This window comes from Nannobrachium achirus (genome assembly GCF_963921795.1).
Source record: "Nannobrachium achirus genome assembly, chromosome: 16".
NCBI lineage: Eukaryota > Metazoa > Chordata > Actinopteri > Myctophiformes > Myctophidae > Nannobrachium > Nannobrachium achirus.
This window is the reverse complement of record NC_137823.1, coordinates 56436193-56459380: the sequence shown is the minus strand read 5'-3', so window position 1 is coordinate 56459380 and position 23188 is coordinate 56436193. Positions and strand designations below refer to the sequence as shown.

The 23188-nt window shown below is 43.2% G+C and overlaps 1 protein-coding gene across 1 annotated transcript in view; it reads right to left on the bottom strand.

Annotated features, from left to right (window-relative positions):
• The window catches only part of lama2 (laminin, alpha 2), a gene marked incomplete at its 3' end in the record, with an annotated part of 414125 nt that overhangs the window by 283216 nt on the left and 107721 nt on the right, over positions 1-23188 (bottom strand). The window contains 7 exon segments of the mRNA XM_080745043.1: positions 1898-1997; positions 5724-5902; positions 6887-7004; positions 11678-11767; positions 15417-15596; positions 20997-21187; positions 22475-22526. Coding sequence (XP_080601169.1) covers positions 1898-1997; positions 5724-5902; positions 6887-7004; positions 11678-11767; positions 15417-15596; positions 20997-21187; positions 22475-22526 — 910 coding nt within the window.

Sequence of the window (23188 nt, the reverse complement as noted above, 5' to 3'; positions counted from 1 at the left end):
TGTACAAATGGAACCAAATGAACGGTTAGGGTTCATTTGGTTCCATGTGTACACTGTCAAGAGTTAAGGGGAGACCTTGACATTTGAAAGTTCGAGAAACACTGATGTATTGTATGTATTGTCACATATTTCTTTTCTCAATCTATGTGTAGCCCCACAGATACATCTGCATACTGTGTGTATGCATGTGTATGTGTGTATGCGTGCGTGTGCGTGCGCGTGTTCACACATACATGTGGTGAATGTCTCTCTATGCAGTATGTACAGTATATCGTCACTGTCGGGCAGAAACCTTGTATCTCCAAGTTTCAAATTTGTCGATTATTTTTCGCAAAGTAAAGCCCTGCTTCATCATACAAGGCCGTCGCACAAAAGTAGTGAAAACAGCTGATCTACAAGCACACAACGCCTCGCGGCGCGAGGCGTTGTGTGCTTGTAGATCGGCGGTTTTCACCAGTTTGAATCATTTTAAAAATGATAAATACAAAACAAACGGTTTCGGACATACAAGGTTTTCACCTGACAACAACGATATGCATGTGCATGTGTGTGTGTGTGTGTGTGTGTGTGTGTGTGTGTGTGTGTGTGTTAGTGTGTGTGTGTGCATGCGCTGCGCACACACGCATAAACATGGTGAATGTCTCTCTGCAGTATGTACAGTATATATAAGAGATAATGCAGTGAGGGCATGACAGTTGTGAGAAAATAACCTCACGACGGGGGGGAGGGGGGGCTGCTTTACCCTGCTGAAGTGCGGTTTCTCATAATTGACTGGCTCACGGTGCATTACCCCGCTTATACCACGGCTAACTTGCCAAAGTATTTAATGCACAGTCGTTTAGAAGTTTAAGAAGCAATTTGCTCGTGAAACGCAAAGCAAAGTCATCACTGGGAGAAATGGCACCTGATTATGCTCTGTGCTTCTCAAACCTTTTTCAAATCAAGGACCCCCAAATGTATTTGGCCGCGGAACCGTATCTCAAAATGTTTTGTGCCAGGGACCCCCAGAAGATTTATGAAAAAGTATATAATAATAATAATAATAATAATCAAGAAATCTACAATCTCCAAGCTATTTTTAATAGCCAACATGGATAGTGTTTAAAATTATTATGATACCCTATTAAATTATTATGATGCTATGCTGCTGGGGACCCCCTGGAACCGACCCAAGGAACCCTGGCGGTCCCTGGACCCCACTTTGAGAAAGTTATCACCACCATCAAGTGGGACTATTATTAGTTCAAGTTTAGGCGATTCCCCAAGCAAGTTGAGCTCAACCACCATTGCTGGGATTGACTGAGATTGTCCCGATCAGCTGGCATTTCATGTTTCCCACGTTTTTTTTATTGTTTGTTTTTTTGTTTTTTTTACGGACTGTAAATCAAGGGTATTTTGGCTGCTAAGATTAAATCCACGTCTTTATCGTTGCCAAAAAAATATGCCCACAGCGCCCCCCGGCGGGAATCGAACCCAGGACCTTCTAGCTGTGGGGCGACAGCACTAACGACTGTGCCACTGTGCCCCCGACTGTATGTTGTTGTCAATGCCAGATTTCTACGGACTGTAAATCAAGGGTATTTTGGCTGCTAACATTAAATCCACGTCTTCATCGTTGCCAAAAAATATGAAAATGTTACATGAAAAAAAGTATTCATAGTTCACTTTCTTTCATTCATTCAATAGTAGTAGCAACATTGCAGAACACACTACAATGCAGAAAGTATTTTTGACCCCTAGGTGTCGCTAATTACCATGTCCAAAGACTACATTGAACAGTATGATGTCTGCATTGATATTTAGCTGTGAACAAGTGGCGCAGTCATTAGTGCTATCGCCCCACAGCTAGAAGGTCCTGGGTTCGATGCGTAAATAGATAGATGTTATGGAGTCATACCGGCTGAGGCCAGGCTGGGGTCTGGAACACATGCTGGGCTGAGGGATCCATGAGGGTCACAGGAGCAGGACTGACAGGGACTGTCATCCTCAGGACCCACCTGGTGACACACACACACACACACACACACACACACACACGCACACACGCACACACGCACACACGCACACACGCACACACACACATATGGTCTCTGTCGGGCAGGCACGTGCACATATAGACATCAAAGGGGGCTTGAGCCCCTGTAAAAAAAGAACGCTCATTATGCCTCTTTAAGTGGATAAGGAGACCAGCCTACTCTCTCATAGAGGGTACAATGATGTGTTTATAGTTGGTGTACCAGTGTATGAGCCAAAGGAGCATATCGTCACTGTCTGGCCAAAACCTCTTAACTCCATTTTTGAGGTTTTCAATTTTTTTTGCATAAATCAGGGCTATTGAACACCCTTTACATCTGAGTGTTGGTTAAAATAATATTCAACCAATGGAAATTTAGTAAAAAGTGCTTGGGACAAAACCTCCGAACTCCACACTTTCTGCCAAACCAGCTAACTCTACCCGATTGGCCCTCTATTTTTTTCATAAATATGTGATATTGAACACCCTTTACATCTGAGTGTTGGTTAAAATAATATTGAACCAATGAAAAGTAGTAAAAAGCCCTTTTGGTCAAAACCTCCTAACTCCACTTGAGCTCATTTTCCCAAAGAATGAACATTTTGGAGTTAGGAGGTTTCGGCCCGACAGCAGAGATATCGTCATTGTCTGGTAGAAACCTTGTACTGTCCAAAACCTTACTTTTTTGTTATTATTTTAAAAACCATTTAAAATTGTGAAATATAGCCGATCTATAAGAACAACATTGCATCGAGAGGCGTTGTGTGCTTAGATCTGCTATTTTCACTACTTTTGTGCAACACTCTTGTATGATGAAGCAGGGCTTTAATTTACAAAGAAACATACACATATGAAACTTGGAGATACAAGGTTTCTGACCCGACACGACAGTGACGATATCATTTCCGTCAGCCAGAAAGCTCTTTTCTCCATATTCCAACTTTTGGTGTTTTCTTGTAAGATCCACAAGCTTGATCTGCTACTTTTGCTGTTTTTGAATTTGAATCCTGAAACAGTTTTGTACATAATGGGACAAACAGAGACGATTATGCATAGAATAATGCTTGTACAGTATAGGGCTGTCACAATTATTACATAATCGTCTAATCGCAATTATTTGACATAATCACAATAATTTTTCATAATCGTCATAATCATTTCCATGTTCAAAAATGTTCATATATTTTTTTAAAGTAAAGAATTGTGGAAAAAGCAGATCTACAAGCTCACAACGTGTCGCGATCAATGTTCTTTTTTAAATATAAAGTTGTCAAATATGTCAGTAATTTCTTTGTGTCAGGACTACAGCCTGAGGTTTAGGTTCTGGGCCTGTTTTTGAGTGTGTTTTTTGCCTTGTGTTTTGTGCCCTGACTAATTGTCATCTCTTGTCATTTTAGTGCCGTCACTCCCACTCATCTGCTCATTCCCAGTCAGCGTGGAGGTTCACAACTGCACTCCATTCATGTGTCACACTCAGCCCTACTTAGAGCAAGGCTACACGGAGCTGGATATTTCTGAAGCTAGACATTTTTTTATGCCCCCCCCCCCCCCCCCCCAAAATCCTTTTGAAAAAAAATGATTTTTTTAAAGATTTTTTTTTGATGATGACGTCACAATCGGCAGATGACGTCACAATCGGCAGCAAATCTGGATAGCCTGTTTTGAGAACCCGTGGGATACTTTTAACCTTCGCCTTCTCAAAACCAGAGAAAGACACAACGGTCTGAAATGGGACTTTGTGAGGATAGAAGGTGCTAGTGGGACCCCAAAAAAAAGGTTTTAAAATAGGAAAAGTGAAATTTCATGGTGTATCACCTTTAACCCTCTTCTGACCATTGCATGGATTTTTGACCTCCCTTTTTGCCTGCTGGATATTGGATTTGTTTGCCAGGGTTTTTTGAGATCTGTTCATGGACTATTTGATTATTCCTGCCATTCAACCTGCTTTGAACTATTAAAACCCTGTTTAACCTTGGACCTGTGTCCATCCGCTTCTGGTTCCAGAAACTACATCCTGACACTTTGTTTATTTAGGTCATGTGTCATATCTGCCATGTGCAACTTCAAAGCCTACAAGCCAAACAGAAATGTAATTGTCAACGACAAAAACACAATTAAATCGTTAATCGCAATTATTTGAGTGACAATTAATCGTCACGTAAAATGCCATAATCGTGACAGCCCTAGTACAGTATATGCTTGTGTATACTTGTAGTACTATACTGTACTTGTTGTTTTACTAAAAGCTTTATTGCAATACTGCCTATTGATTCAGTGCTTTATCAATAGTTTTGTCATTTTGTTATGCTGCCTTACTGGTGAGGGTTTTATTAGACTTGGGGCGATGAGCATTGTTGTCATTGCAGCTCGTAAAATGCAATCACACTTTAGAACATTTAGTTCTCCCTGCCATTAGAGTGGAAGAACAGCCCTGCACCATCGCTCAAAGACAGCTTTATGTTCGCTGCAGCCACACAGACAAACATTTAAGTGTGTTTTATTGACTTTATTTATTTTAATGTGGGGACATTTCTGGGGACAGTGCCAGTCCGAGGACTGTCCGGAGCATCTGGTCACCCTAATATGACTTGCTTATTGAACTGAGTTGTAAGAAACATTAAAATTCATACTGTTATGCTATGATGTTTTCTAATAAAACTTGAACGGTTTTGCCCTGGCCAGTCAGTGTCAGACATAAAATTCCCCAGAAATCATTATATTAATTATCCCAACTAATTATCGTGTCATTAACTTTCAAGGGAAAATCCTAGTTTAATAAATTAGAACTACAGTAGAACTACACTCTGTCGAGGTGCCAACTTGCATCTTGTGCACAAGTAGGCCATGTATGGCCTACTTGTGCGCCATGAGGTGCGCTCACCACTGGTGATGCCAGTGGCATCACTAGGAATGCTGGTCCCTCATTGGCTGTTAATGATGATGTTGCCAGAAATGCTGACTCCTGATTGGGCTAGGGGCGTAAACACACACAGATACCTACCTACCTACATATGCAGCTGAACGCAGTACTTGCACACTCTGCTGGCGCAAGTAATAATGGAATACACAAAATGTGTTACATTTAAAATTTAAATAAAAAAACAGGTAGAGAGGGCCTCAGAAGGACATCAGTAGACTCCAATCAGAGAGAGACATAATAGGCCAGTGGTTCTCAACCTGTTCGTCAGGACCCCCAGGGGGGTCCCCAAATTATTTTGTGGGGTCGCCAAGTGATTAACTTTGAACTGTTTTCTCACTCAACTGTAAAAAAAAACTTTTTAATACTATACTAATCTAAAATGACAAATTAAATATTGTCCAATTTGTCAAGTATTAGAGGCTGAATTTGTGAAAATAGCCGATCTACAACCTCAATTGTGAGCATGTAGATCTGCTATTTTCACAATAGAACCGGGTTATACAAAATGTAATATCTCGAGACAGCCTCAGAGAACGCTAAGAGAGACAGACCGATAGGTGTCGCCCTTTCTTCTTTGACGATGGGTTCCCAGATTGTACAAAATGTAATGCCTCAACTCTTACAACTCTTTGTGCTCGTCAGGGTGGGGGTCCCCAGTTCAACTATGATTATTTTGGGGGTCACGGCCTGAAAAGGTTGAGAACCACTGCAGAGAGAGACATACTGTACATACAGACTGTCCAGTAGGCACATACTGTACATACTGTACATACTGTATATCTAACGTACCCAAGCAGGTCTGTAGTGTCCCGGGACGCAGCTCTGACAGTTGATGCCTGCCGTGTTGTCACGGCAACCCACGCAGACCCCGCCCCCTCTTCTCTGGCCCTGGGCGTCCAAGCTGAGAGACTGGTCGGCCACCGTCTGGTTGAAGTAGCACTCATCTGCCTTACCATGGCAGTTACACTCTGAGAGAGACGCGCACACACACACACACACACACACACACACACACACACACACACACACACACACACACACACACACGCTTATTCGTCATGTGAAAGTCCTATGACATCCTATGACATCTGACATCATACATACTGTACAATCCCTTTTATGCCCATATATGGAGATCCCTGTCTGTAGAACCAGCCACACAGATATGGATGGGCTGTCTTCCTCCATACAGTATATGGGCATTCCCATATGAGGTCCTGTTAGATATGGGCTTAATATTGATGACATCAGGGATCTCTATACTGTATATGGGCATAAAAGGGATTCTGTTAGTGTGGTTCCCCTGACATCGCAGTGATGTCAGAGCGGCAAACGCACAGACCGTAACGGAGACATGATGTGCTGCACTGGGCGCCCCCCCAGCGCAACACGGTCACCTCGGAAAACCCAAGGAATCAAATAGAATCCACTTTCTGTTACTGCATCGTCTATTTCTCGCTTCAAATGTATATTTTTTAACTTGCTTGAGAGCAACATTTAGTTGTAAATGACACTGTGTGTTTGTTTTACATGGCTGTCATGTTGGATAAGGCATTAAAGACACACAGTGCACCCAGGTGTTTTAAGCCTCTGATTAGGCATCGGCAGCATACTGTACATGAAAATTACTTGATTTCATTCATGAACAGTATCATGAACCTTAGCTTATATTTGAAACAGTATATCCCAATCAAATACACTAGTGAACATAACTCTAAAAGGCCAGAAAGTGATTGCAGCTCCTCCCTGCTAACTGAGAGCTTGTTTCTACCTCAAAGTGTCTTGATTTCTTTATGAAGAGTTTATATCTGAAGTGAATTGCTTATAGTTATGTATCAGTGTGTTTTGTGTGTGTGTGTGTGTGTGTGCGTGCGTGCGTGCGTGCGTGCGTGCGTGCGTGCGTGCGTGCGTGCGTGCGTGCGTGCGTGCGTGCGTGCGTGTGCGGTTCTTACTCTCACAGACGTGTCTAGTGAGGAAGGTCCCGGCCATCCATGGCTGCTGGTGGTAACCAGGGCAACAGCGATCACAGCTCTCCCCACATGTGTTGTGTTCACACTTACAGCTGAATGTCTACACACACACACACACACACACACACACACACGCACACACACACACACACACACACACACACACACACACACACACACACACACACACACACACACACACACACACACACACACACACACACACACACACACACACACACACACACACGCAGTTAGCAGTTAGCAGTGTGACATTTGTCATTTTACACATTTCTTGATTGAGTGGATTGTGTAGCTTGAGTTACTGCAGTGTTCCTTTGGTTGAGGAAGTTAGGACCTGATGAATGCACAAAAACAGCGACCCATTCCAATCTGAGAGTGTACAATACCGGCTTCACTAGGGCTGGAATCCGGAGCCGAAGGAAGTGAAGGAACCGGATCCAAAATTGAGGAACCGGAATCGGTTCCATCCCAACACGGTTTTATGCACAGCAGACATATTGTAAAGAAAACGGGTCCCAGCCTGCCTTAGTTCCTTCACATGCGTTACCAATGATACTAATGAAGGCTCTGTTCCATTCTGGTCAAACAGCTAGTAGCCGGGGAGCCACTGTGCCAAAATGAGAGAAGACCTGTGATGTCATGACATACTCCAAATTTTTGTTTTTCCTATTAATTTGGTCAATAAGGTACACAGAATGAGAGGCCTGCTCTGCCGGAAACACTGCGAAAAAAAGTTTCCCATTGACTTCACTATACTGGAAAAAACACAACAAAAAAAGTAGCATGTGAGGGGTCAAATTAAGGGTTCTTCATGATTCTGAATCCATTGCAAGCATTTGTTTTACATGAAAAACATTCCTTGGGCTAGATTTCAGCCTCTCAAACCTGTGAAAAGTGATGAGTCATCACTTTTCACCATTATTTTGGTCCGTTTTCTAGCCCAAGGAATGTTTTTCATGCAAAACAAATGCTTGCAATGGATTCAGAATCATCAAGAACCCCTAGTTTGACCCCTCACATGCTACTTAAAGCATATTTTTTTGGTGTGTTTCTTTCCTGTATATTGAAGTCGATGGAGTGAATATACAAATGGCCATAACTTTTTTTCGCAGAGTTTCCGGCAGAGCAGGCCTCTCATTCTGTGTACCTTAATGACCAAATGAATAGAAAAAGCAAAAATAAAAAGTATGTCATGACGTCACAGGTAAAACCCTATTCTTTGAGCTTTTGGGCCTGTGGCTCCCCGGCTATAGGGTTCTGACATTGTGCATGTTGGCTCACTGGAAACACTCTGCTACACCAGTGGGACCGAGTGGAGTGCAGGGACCCTCATGGTTCCTTGAGGTTGTTCCAAATGGCCCCTCTGAAAGTGTACAAATGGAACCAATGGACCCGTATGGGGTCCATTTGGCTCCATTTGTACACTCTCAAAGTTATGATGGTCCTTGAAATGAAAAGGTTTGAGAACGACTGCTCTAAATGGAACAGAGCCTTCATTAGTATCATTGGTAACACCTGTAAAGGAGGCCTACATCTCTTTCCAATGTGGCTGCTGTGCATAAAGCCTACTGGAACCGTTTCTGGAACCGGTTTGATCCCCACTGTCAGAGCTGCTACTTCACGTCTGCTACACAATTACAATACAAGTGGTTTTCAAACTCTTATTTCAAGGACCACACTCTGAGAGGGTACAATGATTTTCATTTATTTTGTAGCCTCTCAGGAGTTGCAGACTTCTAGGGGTCCATTTGGAACACCCTATAGGAAATCGTTAAAGGAAACCGTTAAAGGAATCGGACAGTTAAGAAGGAATCATTAAGGAACTGGAATCGTTACAATCTTAAAGGATCCTAACCCTAATCTTGACTCATTTAGTTTTAGGGCTGCAACTATTGTTTGCAGGGCCTTTTTCTTCTTAGCCATTATTCTGTTGATGACTTTTTGATCAAATAACCGAGACGCGTGAAGGAATCAACACAAAACAATTCTAATTGATTTTCTTTAATATTCCTCGACTAAATCAATTAGTCTGAAGTCTCCAAATCATTCTCAGTCTGGGTCTCATAGGAGAGCTGTGGGTGGGTCAAATCCATCCACCAGTGACATCATCGTTTGACAGATTTCTTTTTTAAACAATATTTTTGAAAAAAGTATTTCGATTTTTATTATTGCGAGAACAATAGCTTCCACTTTAACATTGCAACTTTTCAGGAATAGAAAGCCTGCAGTTTCTATTAGCTTTGATTCCCCATTGATGATGTCACTGGTGGAAGGATTTGACACGAAAAAATGTGTGCTATTTTATCATGAACATGAGTGAGGACCCATTATATGAAGACAGGTTGAAAAGTGCTGAAATCCTCCTTTAAGTACAGTGGCTGATGTATATAAATGAAAATATGTACACAAAAAAAATGTATGTATACATTTACGATGACCCTCAGTGACAGCTCTCTTTTAAAATGTATGGAGGGGGGGTGGGGGGACGTGACATCAGTGATCGTCAATGACATCATCACCAAGGGACCCAGCCAGAACTGTCACATCTGGGGTCGACTTCACGGTCCAGCCTCGGGACACACAGAGGACGGTACAGTGTGTGTGTGTGTGTGTGTGTGTGTGTGTGTGTGTGTGTGTGTGTGTGTGTGTGTATGTGTGTGTGTGTGAGAGAGAGAGAGAAAGAGAGAGAGAGAGAAAGAGAGAGAGAGAGAGAGATCAGTGAAGGGTGTCTGGTTTCAAACACGCCGCTGTTTGAAGTGACACCAGAGAGACATGCCACCGCTTCACTCTGTCACCCATGGCCCCTGCGGGCACGCACACACACACGCACGCACGCACGCACGCACACACACACACGCACGCACACACACACACGCACGCACGCACGCACACACACACGCATGCACGCACACACACGCACGCACGCACACACGCACATAACCATGCAGAATGTTTGAATTACTATACTTGTGAGGAAGTTAACAGTTTAAGACAGTGATTTTATGAATGCCATTAGAATTTTGCTATTTTGAACCATAAGCCTAAAAATAGCAGATCTACAAGCTGTAGATCTGCAGTTTGTCGGTGCACGACACCGGCAACCCAGTACAAAATACAAATCAGGCATAATTCCAATCGAAAACCTTAAACCTAAACCTCCAAATGCCTAATCCTAACCCTGACCCCAACCTTGAACCTTTTCCTAATTTTTTAAAAATATACTTTTTTATTAACCATAAAACAACCATTTTACAGGAAAACAGTTCTCAACAATGTCTATTTCTCAAATTCTACATGTGGGGACATTCGGTCCTCACAACTATAGTAACACGCACGTAACACACACACACTCGTGCACACACGCACTCACACACGTGCACGGGTGAATGAAATAGCTGGTTGGATATGAGACAGCAGCAGAACAGCCCGGGGCTCAGAGGTGCTGTGCTGTGTGTCTTGTTCCACAGAGTGAGACATGACCCCTGCACAGCACTGTAGAAACACACACCAGGTCCACCAGGACACAAAGAGCTGCAGTACAGTGGAGGAACAACTCAATGATTTTACTTAAAGGTACTGTAGGGTAAGAGATTTCCTTTCATTCAAATGATAACAAAATGGCTCTATGTTCTGATGTTCTGATCAGGCCAACGACCCCTTAGTTGAGAGAGAGATGAAGCAGAGACCCCCACAAACTGTTCATAGATTCATCTTTTGACAGCACAATCATCTGCGTATTTTGGATTCATGTCAATTTGTGTTTTCAAATTTTAACCACTTGAACTGTCAATACTTAATAAACTTGACCTTTCACTCTGTACTTTTTCCCTTTTTCATTTTCCCCTCTACACCAAAGCTCTTTGCCGAAAATAGCCGATCTACAAGCTCACGCGAGGCGTTGTGAGCTTGTAGATCTGCTATTTTTGGCTACAGTTCTCAGAATATGGACGCTAGGGTTTAAGTGGTATATAATATAAATGGGGGAAAAAAAAGAGAAAAAAGTTTCTATCATTCAAAGATTTTGAGGACCCCCTGTAGTAACTCTGGGGACCCCCTAGGGGTCCCGGACCCCCTGTTGAAGACCCCTGCTATAGAGTGTTTGGGCCATATTTGGACTTCAGCCTTATCTCCTGTGAGGAGAAAAAAGCAGTTTCAAAAACTGTTGGGTGACAAGTTTTCATCCAATCATGGTCGAGTGGGGGCGGGCCTAACGCGCACCAAGGCCTGCCCCAACTGATCATGTAACCTACATGAAAACTGAAACTTAGTGAAAGTGAAATCACTTCCTTTAAGTATCAATACTGCAGTATAGAAGTACAAGCCTGGAATTCGAAATGTAATTGAGTGAATGTATGACAGTATTGGCATCAAAATGTACTTAAAGTACCAAAAGTAAAAGTACAAAATGTTTGAAAATAGCAGATCTACAAGCTCCAACGTGTCACGCAAATAAATGTAATGGAGTAAAAGTACAATAATTGGATCCAAGATGGAGTGGAGTCGAGTACTTTACTTAAGTACAGCACTTACTGTAAGTAAATGTACTTGGTTACTTTACATCACTACAGTATATAGACAGAGAGATACAGTCAGGGAACCAGCGGACAGACTGACAGACAGACAGACAGACAGACAGACAGACTTACCTTGGTAGTGACGTTAAGGGGACAGACAGACAGACAGACAGACAGACAGACAGACAGACAGACAGACAGACAGACAGACAGACAGACAGACAGACAGTCTTACCTTGGTAGTGACGTTAAGGGGACAGGCCTTGGCATGGCCATAGCAAATACACATGCCTCCCACTGAGATGTCCTTGATGGAGTAGTAGTACTGAAGAGAGAGACAAAACATATCATGTTGAAAACCAGCATACCGTTGCTTGCTGTCCAAGGAATCAAATTCAAACAAGATAGCAAAAAAACAGCAAGCTCACAGCTTGTAGATCATCTATTTTTTATATGTGACATTGTTGTATGTTGCAGTTCATTTGACTAACTAAAGGCATTAATTTACTAGAGAAACTAAAATAAACCAAACATAAAATACGTTTCTGCACAATATGGTATGATGCGAAAATAGACTTTCTACAAGCGTTGCATCGCAGCGTGAACAAAAAGGTTAGTTTTTGGAAATGGTCGCCTATAATAACATGCCTAAAACAGGCAGAAAGTGGTTCATTCCTATCCACAACTTTCCAACATCCCATAGTGCATTGCGCAGAAGTTGCACGGAGCTTCCGGCGCCGCAGCCGAGTGTGATCTACAAGCTCACAACGGTTGCATCTGCGACGCGACGTGAGCTTGTATGTCTGCTGTTAACCAGAAATGTGGTGCAAAAAATTCTCCAGTAAATACACACCTCACACAAACTGCACGTGAAAGGTTGGTACTGTAGAGTAGACGAGGTGGGAGTGAGAATGCATTGATACCCCAATGGAAACAAGCTATAGGCTTTCTAGGAAAAGTCCTTTTAGCAGACCTTTGTACTGTATTCCCTGTATCTGTCTCTGCAAACTGTTAATAAAGTATCCAATCAATCAATCTATCAATCAATCAATCATACCAGGTTGCTACAGTACCGGAGCCTCCAGTTTTATGACTATGAATGCCGTCCTAGTTAATTGGTTCTCAAAGTGGGTTAACCACTCTATCCATTTATATGCTGGCTATTCAAAGATAGCAGATCTACAAGCTTGTACATCTACTATTTTTAAAAATTTTAGATTTTACATAAATCTTCTCTTGTGGGAGTCCTTGGCAAAAAACAGATGCAGGTCCGTTGGCCAAATACATATCAATTTTGGGGGTCCTTGACATGAAAAGGTCTGAGAACCATTGTCCTACTTGATGTAAATTAAAATCAAATCACGCGCAGCAGCAAGCTCGTGCCCTGTGAGGAAGGAGCTCATGCTCCAGTACCAGTAGGTTTCTCAATGTGGACAAAAGCGCCAACTTCCAGTTGACTTTACAAGTTGAATTAGCAACAAGATCCGGTCCGATTCACATCCTGATTTTCAAATTGTAAAATCAACAGGAGGTTGACACGGAGCAAGGCAACTATACGCAACGCTGCAAACTTCTACCAAAGTCTCGGTTTGCTTTAAAGATTAATGTTTTTTTAAGTAAAGCACTTTGAATTGCCTTGTTCTTGAAACGCACGCCACAAATGGCCTCGCCGCCTTGCCTGTAATGATCCTATTACAGTACAAGCCTATTCTTAAACATAAATTATCCGACGATTTTGTAACCCATTTTTCACCCGACTTCGCCACCGTGCCGCCAAGTACAAGCCTATTAGTAAGCGGAAGAATCACGATATTGAACAGTGACAGTATCAAGACAATTTGTTGCAGTACCACGGTGTGTTTTCCCTCACTATGCAAATATTGTGCTTATTCACACAGATCACATACGCATGAGCAGCATGTACAGTACAGTACGCATGCATTATGTAAAAGAGAATCTGCATTCTCATTTTAATGCCATCTTCATTACTGTAGCAGCGTTTCCTATCGCTTCAAAGCCCACTGCACTTATTCTTCATATTTGCATACTGCACCTTATTATGATAAATATACCAATTTACAAATACTGAGGCTAATCCTGTTTGTGCTTTATGGGCCGGGTGGGGATGGGGGGGGGGCTAAATTACATTCATGAATGTTTTTTTAAACTGCACTTTAGCAGTGTTAGAAGAGGTCTTATTAGACGGCAGCAGGAGTTCAAAGGAAACCCTAGTGCCGGGGGACATACAGTATGCATGCAAATACAGTATCTGTTATGCCCGGGATTCGTACCCGAGTCTCGCACGTGGAAGTCTAACATCTTAACTCTTTTTGCGCCGATCCCAAACTAGTACGGCTTTATTTCGGCCTTTTTATCGTCCAGGGTGGGGATCCCGAACTAGTTCGGCTTTTTATATAAAATTATTTAAACACCCAGAGGCCTTACCGAAGCACCGGGCAAGATTTTCGAGCCGGCCGTGATTTGTTTACATCGGCCCGCGAGAGAGTCGTGCCGCCGATATTTGCCGTCCACTCCAATGCAATCCAGGATCTTTGGAGCTCATTTTCTCTGTTCTATGCCTTTCTATGAGGGGCGCAAGGTTTAATCACGGCTAAATCGCCGAAAAGTGTTTATTTTTAAACCATCCATCAGTCTGAGGCAGTGAGTCACCACTAGTCATGGTTCTGTCGGAGGCTGTCTTTGCACAACAGAGCTACAACTGGCACGTTGTGAAAACGTGAGGAATTTACAGACGGTCCGTGTCACTCCGTGTGTAACAAACGGTTTGTTTTGTGGGCTAACGCTAGACAATGGACGTTAAGCGGCAGGGGAAAGTGTTAACTTGGAGGACAATGGACCAGAACGTCATCATTTATTCACATTTATTGTCTGACCCGTTTACATTCACTAATGTGCATTTAGTTTTTTCGATAAAGCCTCAAAATCCAACTCCTGCAAGCACATAAATGTTTTTGCAGATAATGAAAGTTTATTCGAATTTTGAAGTGTTTCCATAAAAGATTTATGCAAATAAGCCTTTAACTAATTCATTTTACAATGGACGCTCATATGTGTACTGGCAGCCTTATGCAAAGAATTAATGTGAATTGGGCCGCTCCGCTTGCCATACATACATTCAGAGCATAGTTGCATTTTCTAGATCAGATCCACAGAAAACTGCCAGGAAGTGATTTGGGACTCCATTATTGCTAACTTGCAGTGGATTTTTGAGAGCAGCGTTACGGGAGATGTTTTTACAGTACACGGAGGCGCGACCCCTCATCAGCTTACAGTCATCAGACAAGGTAAAAAGAACGAGCCGTATTGGCAGCGCGTTTGGTTCAAAATTGGGGCGAACGGGAACGTCCGAAGCAGTAAAAGAGTTAAGAGGCTTTATGGAAACGCCACTACTCCGCTACATACAACATAAATGAATGAATGCCCTACTTGATCATACTACGGTACATTGATCTGCTACTTACTGTACTATACTACTTTTGAATTTCAATCCTGAATAGTAACAGTTTTGGAGTTTTCTAACCTGTATCACTACTGTATAAACATTGGCCAAATTGTCAAATATTAGAGGCAGAAATTGTGAAAATAGCCGGTCTACACAGTTGCGAGGCGTTGTGAGCATGTAAATCTGCTATTTTCACAATAGAACCGTGCAATACAAAATGTAATGCCTCAACTCTTAGTGCTCGTCAAGGTGGGGGGGTCCCCAGTTAAAATATGATTAGTTTGGGGGTCGCGGCCTGAAAAGGTTGAGAAACCCTGTACTATATGAATCCTTCCGGGGTTGCTTTAAAGTGCGACACCGTAGCTTGGGGTTTTCTCACTATGTGTGCATATCATAACTTAGATGGAGGGTTTGAAACCCCTGGAGTTGATTTGGAGATACGTATGTGCATGCGTGCGTGCACGCTTATGTGTGCGCGCACGCAAGCCTGCATATAAGCTGTCACTCTCACCCTCCTGGTGACGATGGGATCCACGTCCCTGGGGTCGTTCAGGGCCAGGGTCATGAGGTCGGCGTTGAGCGTCCTGATCCTCAGGAACACCAGTCTGATGAAGCGCGCCGACGTGAAGTTCAGCAGGGTGGGGGAGGGGTCCTCCGCACTGGGCCGGTTGTTGATGAGAGACGTATGGATCTGGATGGACGAGGAGAGAGAGACAGAGAGACAGAGAGAGAGAGAGAGAGAGAGAGGGAGACAGAGTGTTCAACATCAAGATATAACTAGGGATGGGACGATAAGCGATATTATCGTTTATCGTGATAAAAAACTACTATCATGATAATCGTATCGTGGAGATTTCATTTATCGTGATATCGTCCTCCGTCATGCACTGGGATCAATTCACCTTTTATTTGCAGAGCTGCATATCTGGTACCACTGGCACTCAAACCCTAAATTAGTAAAAGGTACTTATAATATACATACGTATAGTATTTTTTTCACTCTCTATAATTGTCTTTGCCAAAAAATTGCTGAGTTACAAGCCAGTTACAAGGCAAATGTTCCACCCCAGGATAATGGATTTTGATTATTGCGATAATATCGTTAATCACGATTTCTTTTGTCACAATATTCGTGATATGAAATTTTCATATCGTCCCACCCGTAGATATAACAGGTTGAAGTTACATGATGAAAAGGGACTGAGGAGGGGTCATCGGGCCCTGTGACAAACATTAATTAACTATTGATCTGAAATGGAGCGAGAGAGAGTGAGAGAGAGCGAGATGGAGAGAGAGATAGAGATAGGGGTTAATCTATAAAGGCCTGCGTTCCCAGAATACATTTTTAGCATAAAGACCTCATGGTGGCAGGTTTCGAGTGGCAACACGCAATCTACTCCAAAAATCAATGACGTGAGCAGAATGCCAAATTCTAACTATACCGGTAGTTCTAATCACTTGAACCCCACCCTTCATATTCTAACTATCGGTAGTTAGAATAAGCTTGAATGAGCTTGTAGATTCGCTATTTTTGACGGCCATTTAACTAAGTATAGACTGTAGACATGGTTAACTCATTGATTGCCCCAAAACGAGTTTTCCGAGTTATTCCCGATGGTCCAAGCTGCCAGACCCAAGTTCTCAGAGTTTATTGTTTTATTTCATTGAATTAATAATCGCGATAGTTCGCATCTGGTGTAAAAGGATCGGATCCGGGTATCAAAAAACCTTTCATTTTCAATTTAGCAGGAAAACGCCCATTTCTCTGTTTCCTGTTCCTGCCTAGCGCCTCTAGTGTGCTTGTAGATCTGCTGTTTTTACTACTTTTGTGCGACAGCCTTGTATGATGAAGCAGGGCTTTGCTTTGCGAAAAAAAATTACAAATTTGAAACTCTGAGATACGAGGTTTCTGCCCGACAGTGACAATTTACTTTGTTGGCCGCCCAGCCCCCAAAATGGAACGAAGGCCGACATTTCATTAAAAAAAATGTCCTAATGGCCGGCCTGGACCGGCCGGGAATGAACCGGCCGTTCGGGAGTTGTCCCTCTTTTCCCAATGGCCAGCACGTCCCTGCCAGTCAACAAAGTACATAGGTTTAGGTGGTAAATAATAGTCTCCACTTGACAACAGGTCGGCGTGCAGCAGTTTTTCCACAGCTCTCTGGTGTACAAATGGAAGACATACAGAGGGAATGGAAGCATCAACAGGGAGGAGGGGAAGCCCTGCTAGCTGCCTGGTGGCGTGCTTTGCTCATACAGACCTGCAGGGTTATTTCATTTACATTTGACTCACCAACCACCACCAGCAGCTGAAATGTACAATAAGGGCCTGCCTGCTGCCAAACCGCCTGTTTGTGGCTGTAACTGTGCTCTAATGGGAGCCAAAACCACGCTATATTTGTAGGAAAAAAGACCTGCAGACTGCACTGACCAAGCGCGCGCGCGTGTGTGTGTGTGTGTGTGTGTGTGTGCGCGTGCGCGCGTGCGTGCGTGCGTGCGTGTGTGTGTGTGTCTGAGTGTTGCGGGGAAATTTTGACAGGTGCGAGCTGTACGAAGTAACAATGGGGATGGTTGTGAATGTGTGTGTGTGTGTGTGTGTGCAGGGGTGTCGCACCAAATTCTGGGCCCTGGGTAGTGGGTACAAGGATTCACTGCGGGCCCCCCACGAATGTTCTTCATAGGGGGAGGGGGTTTAACCCATTTAGACTGTGAGTCTGAGAACGCATTAGTACGCATTATTTTGTGCTTTAACTAATGAAAAATTGCAGATATACAAGCTCACAGTCTTTCAATAGTGTTTTGAAAAACCTATGTTTCCATGTCAGTGGTGCTCAAACCTTTTCATGTGAAGGACCCCCAAAATGATATGTATTTGGCCACGGATCCGCATCTCAAAATATTTAGTTCCAGGGACCCTCCAGAAGAAAAAATTTTAGTTACAAATGTTTGCTTAAAAAATACACATATTCAAAGATTTGCACATATTTTCACAACTTTTCAAAAATAGCAGATCTACATGCTCACAGCGCAGCACTCGGTGCCGCGCTGTGAGCTTGTATATCTGCTATTTTTCAATATCTAAAGTATAAAATAATTAAGGCCCCTCCACCTTGGGCCCTAGTAACTCAGTCCCACTTTCCCCCCCTTGTGACGCCCCTGAGTGTGTGTGTGTAAAGAGGAGTGAGGTGACATTGGGAATGTGTGTGTGCCGTGCTGTGACACATCGCCTACGACTCATTATGGTTTCACTGTGATCAGACTGCAAGGGAGCTGTCAACCACACACACACACACACACACACACACACACACACACACACACACACACACACACACACACACACACACACACACACACACACACACACACACACACACACACACACACACACACACGACTCCATCGCTCCTTGCATCTCTCAGCTTGCACCCCCGCAAGACACATGCACACAGAGGCACTCACACACACACACACACACACACTTTGACAGCTAGGCTTTCACAATTAGGGGCTTGGAGATGCTTAATCGGCTGATTATGCTTTGCGCGGTCGGTGTAGCCGAGAAGGTCCGTGGACAGCCGGGCGTTTTTAAGCGCTATTGCAGCGTTCGCTACTGCCACGCTCGCCACCCATCCATCTGATCACTTAACACGTGTTAAGTGGTCAGATGGATGAGTGGCAGAGCCTCCGTGGAACCACGAGGTAAAGTGGTGCTAAAATTGGAACAATACAGAGAAGATTACGGTTGACTCTACATGGTTCTCATCGTGGTTCTCTAATATTCTCTGTATCGTTCCAATTTTAGCCCAAAGACAGCACCCCGTTGCCAACAAAGGGCATTTTGTTATTGCATCTGAAACGGCTTGGAATTAGAGACAGACAGAACATGAAATTTCAATGTTCGAGTGGTTGTTTAGGCTAAAACCTGTATAAACGGTATTATGGACCAATATTTATATAAATATAATTTTGGGTGCGTTCGGAAATGCGCACTTAACGCACTGGTGTGCCATGTTGTCGTTCGTTTATTCGGTGCACTTGGTGCGTTGTCGTTCGGAAATCCAGTGCGCGGCGCACTGGTGTGTTGAGTGCACGCACTCACCAACCCTACTTAGAAGATGGGGTTTGGCGGTGTGATGGTGTGGTGCGGTGTTCTGATTGGTTGGTTTTCATGGCTGTGTCTCGAATGCTTCTCAGCTGTGAACAATGGAGGAAATAACCGCAAAATACAGCACTTACAGCTTAATTGGTCGTTTGGGCTCGATAGTTTCACACACATCAACATGTAAATTAACAGCAGGTATGCCAATGTTGTGAATTAGACCTACATCTCCTAATAGCAACGTTACGTTTTCATACTCAGCAACTGCTGCTTTTCAGAAAGTTTACCTTCAGAGTTCAGAGTGAAAAAGCACACAGCTGCCTGTTTAAACTGGTCGTTCGTAAATAAGCACAATGAACGCACTCTCCAACGTCACGCCCACTGCACTCACTACACTGAGCACACACCCGGTGCGGGTTTCCGAACGCACCCTATGTCTCTGTAAACATCCTATACTGTAATAAATTATATTGAAAATATGCTTCTGATAACAATAATGTATGCTAGAAATGTGCCTTGTATTGACTCAATATTTCACTCATATTTAACTATAGTTTAACATTTTGAGAAAAGAAATGAGAGCTGTCGGAGTCCATCATTTTTCTGGTATGAATCCATGTTCTGTAGCGGCTCACCTGCGTACCAATCAATGAAATAAACTTTACAAACACATGCCATCTGTCACTGTCACTCTTCAAATGTTTTTTATTTTATTTATTTTTTTGGTCGCCAAGTCACAGCTACAGTAGCTTGTTGCCAGGCTTGCATCGCTCCAAGTCGTTAAATGTAGCCAGTAGCTCCAGAAAATCAATGCTTCGCTTCTGGTGCGAGTGCAGGCTGTGTGTGTGTGTGTGTGTGTGTGTGTGTGTGTGTGTGTGTGTGTGTGTGTGTGTGTGTGTGTGTGTGTGTGTGTGTGTGTGTGTGTGTGTGTGTGTGCGTGCGTGCGCGTGCGTGCGTGCGTGTTAGTCTTTTCTCTCTCTTTTCATTAATGCCAATTATAGAAGACTGTTCTCTCTGTTCTCACTGAGTGGGTTTCGCTTTCTCACACACACTCATACATACACAAACATACACAGATGATCAAAGTGACATGGCTGTAAACCACAGTGTGTGCGTGTGTGTGTGTGCATGCGTGTGTGTGTGTGTGTGTGTGTGTGTGTGTGTGTGTGTGCGTGCGTGCGTGCGTGCGTGCGTGCGTGCGTGCGTGCGTGCGTGCGTGCGTGCGTGCGTGCGTGCGTGCGTGCGTGCGTGCGTGCGTGCGTGTGTGTGTGTGCGTGCGTGTGTGTGCGCTTGTTCCGAAAATCAGCAACCACCAGTATTCCCTACTAAGTCTGTTTTTCTGCTAAGCTTCAAACAACATTTTTAAAAACATTGGAGATACTGTAGCAGTTAGATCACACATGATGATGGGAGCAGAACTGAACTCTGTGAAGCCAGTTAGTATTATTTGTATTGAACTGGCATATGGTTGCACGTGTTGAGGTTTGTGTGTATGTTATGTTTACAGTGAGACTAGCGAACGGTGAACCCACTGAACCGCTCCTTGTGAGCAGGTTGGGTGCCTTAACAGCGACCACTGTGGTTGGGTTGATGCGTGTGTTTATGGATGCATGTACTATAGAGCAGGGGTCTTCAACAGGGGGGGTCCGGGACCCCTTGGGGGTCCTCAGAGTTACTGCAGAGGGGTCCTCCAAATCTTTGTGTGATAGAAACTTCCCCTGAGAAATGTAGCCAAAAATAGCAGATCTACAAGCTTGTAGATCGCAATCTGCTATTTTTGGCTAAAGTTCTCCTCAAGAGAATACTGTAGGGATGCGAGGGTTCAAGTTGTTAATTTAAAATAGTTATACTATCACACAAGGATTTGGCGGCCCCCTTGTAGTAACTCCGAGGACCCCCTAGGGGTCCCGAACCACCTGTTAAAGACCCCTGAATTAAACCAAACCAAACAGAACTAAAGTCCATAACTTGGTAAAATGCTCCGTTTACCTCTCCATTCTCCAGTGGGTGGATACGTGAATAGAAGGAGGTGCAGATGACTTCGTTGTCTCTGGTGTAAGACGGTGGTCCCGTCCTGGGCGTGATGTTGAACCGGGTCAGGCACTCCGTGTCCGTTATGGCGTAGTACTGCCAGGGCTCGTAGTTAACGCCGTCCAGTGAGCGCTCCAACACCCAGTTACCTGTCCGGAAAAGGCAGACATAGCAAGAAACCACTGATGAAATGCCTCAGAATGCTGAGTAAGAAAACAATAATGGGAAAAAATATATATTGTTGTCGGGGCGGAATGTCCAGAACCGTTTGTTTTGTATTTATCATTTAACTCTCAATTACCTGGAACGCGCCCGAGTCGCGTTAGATCTTAACCACTTTAACCATTATTTTATGCTTTAACTATTGAAAAACAGCAGATATACAAGCTCGCAGCGCGGCACTCGGTGCCGCGCTGCGAGCTTGTAGATCTGCTATTTTTGAAAAATCGTGAAAATGTGTGCAAGTCTTTGAATATCTTTGACCCGATCTTTGACCCGACTTCCAAATCCTTCCTCGAAATCGGTGGTTCTCAAACTTTTTCATGTCAAGGACCCTCAAAATTACAGGTATTTGTGGCCACAGACTCTCATCTCAAAATATGTTGTTCCAGGGACCACCCAGAAGCAAATATTTGAGTTACAAATGTTCGCTTTTAAATAGATATATTCGAAGACTTGCAAAAGAAAATCTTGATTTTTCAAAAATAGCAGATCTACAAGCTCGCAGCGCGGCACTCGTGCCGCGCTGTGAGCTTGTATATCTGCTATTTTTCAATAGTTAAAACATTCAATAATTCTAGGTCTAAATGGGTTAAAAAAATGATTTCAACAAGTGAAAATAGCTGATCCTTTCTTCTCTCCAGTGTATGTATTGTTGCACAGCACCTGTGCATTTTCATATTGGGCTTTGGACTCTTTTTCCATAAGTCTAAAAATAAAGTTGTTGGTCTATCAACCATGTCAGTCACAGTCATAATTCACATCCCAAATCATCGTGAGACAATGAATTCTACTGTGTGAAGATGTACAGTAGGCTACAGTATAATGGCTAGCCAACTTGTTCACACACGCTATATTAGTCAGGGGATATCTTAAAAAGTCCTGGAATAAATTCCTTACCAAAACCTTTATTCACCAATGTGTTTGTAAAGGTGTCTAGTTAACACATCTCACAAAGACTGAGCATATTTATTTTGGTGTGTTTTTTTCCTGTATAGTTAATTTAATGGGACCCCAACTTTCAGCAGCTGTCAATGATTCTCCTAGGGAAACTGAATTTCAGTCTTTGTGAGATGTGTTACTATACACTTTTCTTTTTTTTTAGGACTTTATTCCAGGATTTGACACCATTTCTGAAGATATCCCCTGACTATATGTTATTTGATAGACATAGCATACTGTTTGCTTGTTCATATGCAACAGGAGCATTACGGTACCTGGACGAGGTGAGTTGGCTGCCTTTAGAATCACATAGGCTATCTGGAAAACCTGGGGGGAAAAACGGAGAGGAGAGGGAGAGAGTTAAACATCTAAACCCTTGACTTCCACCATCATTGTTTGTCCCACTCATTCCATAATGTTTAGACATTATCATTCACCCACCCAGGGCCAGGGGAGAATGTGTATAATGATAGACACGGGACACAGTGAAGTAACGTGCAACTCTCTGTTTACTAGTCTTTCAGGAAGTAACCCCCGCCCCAAAGCATCCTGGGAGATGTAGGCAATGCACTACTGCTACACCTCCCCTTCTTAGCTCAGCAAAGACATGTTCTCTAACTTCTCAAATGAACTGGATTATTTAAACTTTTCAAATGCACAATATGACATACATACATCCTTTATTTATTTATTTTTTAATTTAATTTACTGACAAGGGAGCGGAAAACCCATAGACCGTAAAAAAAGGGTACACGGACGGAATTCTCTGCCAGAGTGCCTGTATTTAGATTTGAATGGAAAATCTTTATGGCCCACCCCTTTATGCACACCTCGGGATGCTACAGTATGTTTTATCTGATATCACTCTTTTATTTCATTTGTAGGTGTCCCCCTAATACCCTTCGGCTTTCCTTTTCAAATCACAAGTCATTCTTAAGTTGTTTACGGTTTCAAAAACGTCTTTTTGATTGCCATTTACAACCCCAAAT